Genomic DNA, 1,746 nt, shown 5'->3' with positions numbered 1-1,746 from the left:
GCACCTCCCAGGGCATCCGGGCCTGGTAGGGTCAAGGCGGCGGGCGCCCCACCACAGCCTGGCGCCGCGGGACTGAGTGCGAGAAAGGCTGGATCCAAGGGCCAAGTTCCCTTGTTAAAAAAAAAAAACCAAAACAAAACTCGTCTCGCTCACTAGAGAGCCCTGAGCGCAGCTCACATTGGGCTTGAGGAAGGGGTCTCAGGGGCGAGGAGGATGCCCAGGGCCGGTGCGGAGACCGACTCCGAGGCAGAAAGGCCAGCTGGTGCCGGGAAGGACGGTGGCCCCGACCTGGCCCCGAACGGAGTGCGAGAGGCTGGGAATCCGGCTGCCGCTCGGTTCTCCCCGAGCGAGAAGGTTTCTCTCCCTCGGCCTTCCCAAGGCCTCCTCACAGCGTTGGCGGAGAACCCAAAGACACACACACAAAATAGCATGAAGGAGAGACAAATGGGCGTCGTGGCTTGAGAAATCCCCAAGCCGCACGGACCTTTGGCCCCCTGTGCGGGCCCGGAGCGCCACACTACACTCGATTTTCCTTTTTCCAACCGCCTGCCCTCAGCAGAGATTCCTCGGGCCTGGATCTCCGGATTGTCCGGGGGTAGAACTCTTCAAGAAAAACCAGCGAAGCGAGATAAAACAATCTGGGGGCTGAACAAATCCGGGACCTGGTGGCCCGTGGAAGGTGTCACCGGGTTCCTTTCTGTTTCGTATTCTGTATTCAGCACATATAATATATATATAAAACTATATCCACATGCCGTGTACACACCCGCTGCCATACACTACAGGAGTCAATAAACAAGGTGCAATATTTCCAAACCATTAGCCGGCTACAGACTCTGTTTAGCCCCCTCCCCACACCCCAGGGCGGAGGGATCCTTTAAACCCGGCGGGCAGGGGAGGACCAGGTGAGTAAGGGAGGGCAGTATTCCTTGGGCGATCGCAGGCCTGTTGGGCCCTGCGCCTGTCCGCAGGCCGCAAGTCTGGGCTCCTCGTGGCTTTGTTCATCAATTTCTTTTGGCTCTAGTGGGGAGAATAGGTCGGAGCATCCCGGCCTTTTGAGGTCCGGGGCTTTGTAATCCCCGCCCCCACAATTGTTACCCAGATGTTTGGGCTAGTGCCTGAGTCTGCCTTGGATCAAGGCTTTAGACTCTGCCGCACCTGGAGGGTCGCCGGGGAAAAGGAAACTTCCCCAGGCCCAGCCGCCGGCGGCGCGAAGGGTAGCTCCTTCTTGGGCCGCCGGGGCTTACAACGCGCCCGGGAGCGCTGCGCCCCGCCGCGGCCGCGTTCTCCCCCTCGGCCGCCCTCCCTTCTCCCCCGGCGGCCGCGGCTTTATGCCGCTCCTTGTCACTTGCGGAGAATGCCTGCGCGAGGTCTGGGCTGCCACACGGCCGATTGTGAGCGTGCCAAGGCGGGTGAATGGGGAGGCCTCAGAGCGCCGCGCCATTGTGGGGCCGGGCCTCGCTGAAAGGCGGCTCCGGGCCGGGAAGGTGCGGAAAGAATGGCTTTTTATTGGAGTCCCGAACAAAAGGTGTGGTAGGAAGGCGAAGTCCCCCGCGCGAACAAAAAACCCCAGCATCGGGATTGACGTCCCCCCCTCCCCAACTCCCCATTGCTGCTTAGAGCGGGGGCTTTGTGCAGCAGTCTGCTCAACAGAGGGACGGAGAAATGCGCGGGGGGTTTTGTTCCCCACTTTTGTGCGCTGGGGGAGGGGGCGGCGTGGGGGGACGGAGGCTGGGCGGGCAGCAG

At 61.5% G+C, this 1,746-nt stretch overlaps 1 protein-coding gene across 1 annotated transcript in view; it reads left to right on the top strand.

Annotated features, from left to right (window-relative positions):
* NKX2-3 (NK2 homeobox 3) overlaps positions 1–599 on the top strand; it is a 3,054-nt gene extending 2,455 nt beyond the window's left edge. Inside the window, exon 3 of the mRNA XM_006756670.2 lies at positions 557–599. Within this exon, the coding sequence (XP_006756733.1) occupies positions 557–599 (43 nt within the window). The remainder of the gene's footprint in view (positions 1–556) is intronic.
* The last annotated feature ends 1,147 nt before the right edge of the window (positions 600–1,746 follow it).

The sequence above is a fragment of the Myotis davidii genome, unplaced genomic scaffold, assembly GCF_000327345.1.
Source record: "Myotis davidii unplaced genomic scaffold, ASM32734v1 scaffold332, whole genome shotgun sequence".
NCBI classification, from domain to species: Eukaryota; Metazoa; Chordata; class Mammalia; order Chiroptera; family Vespertilionidae; genus Myotis; species Myotis davidii.
Note: the sequence above shows the minus strand (reverse complement) of the source record. Positions and strands in the feature narration are given on the sequence as shown.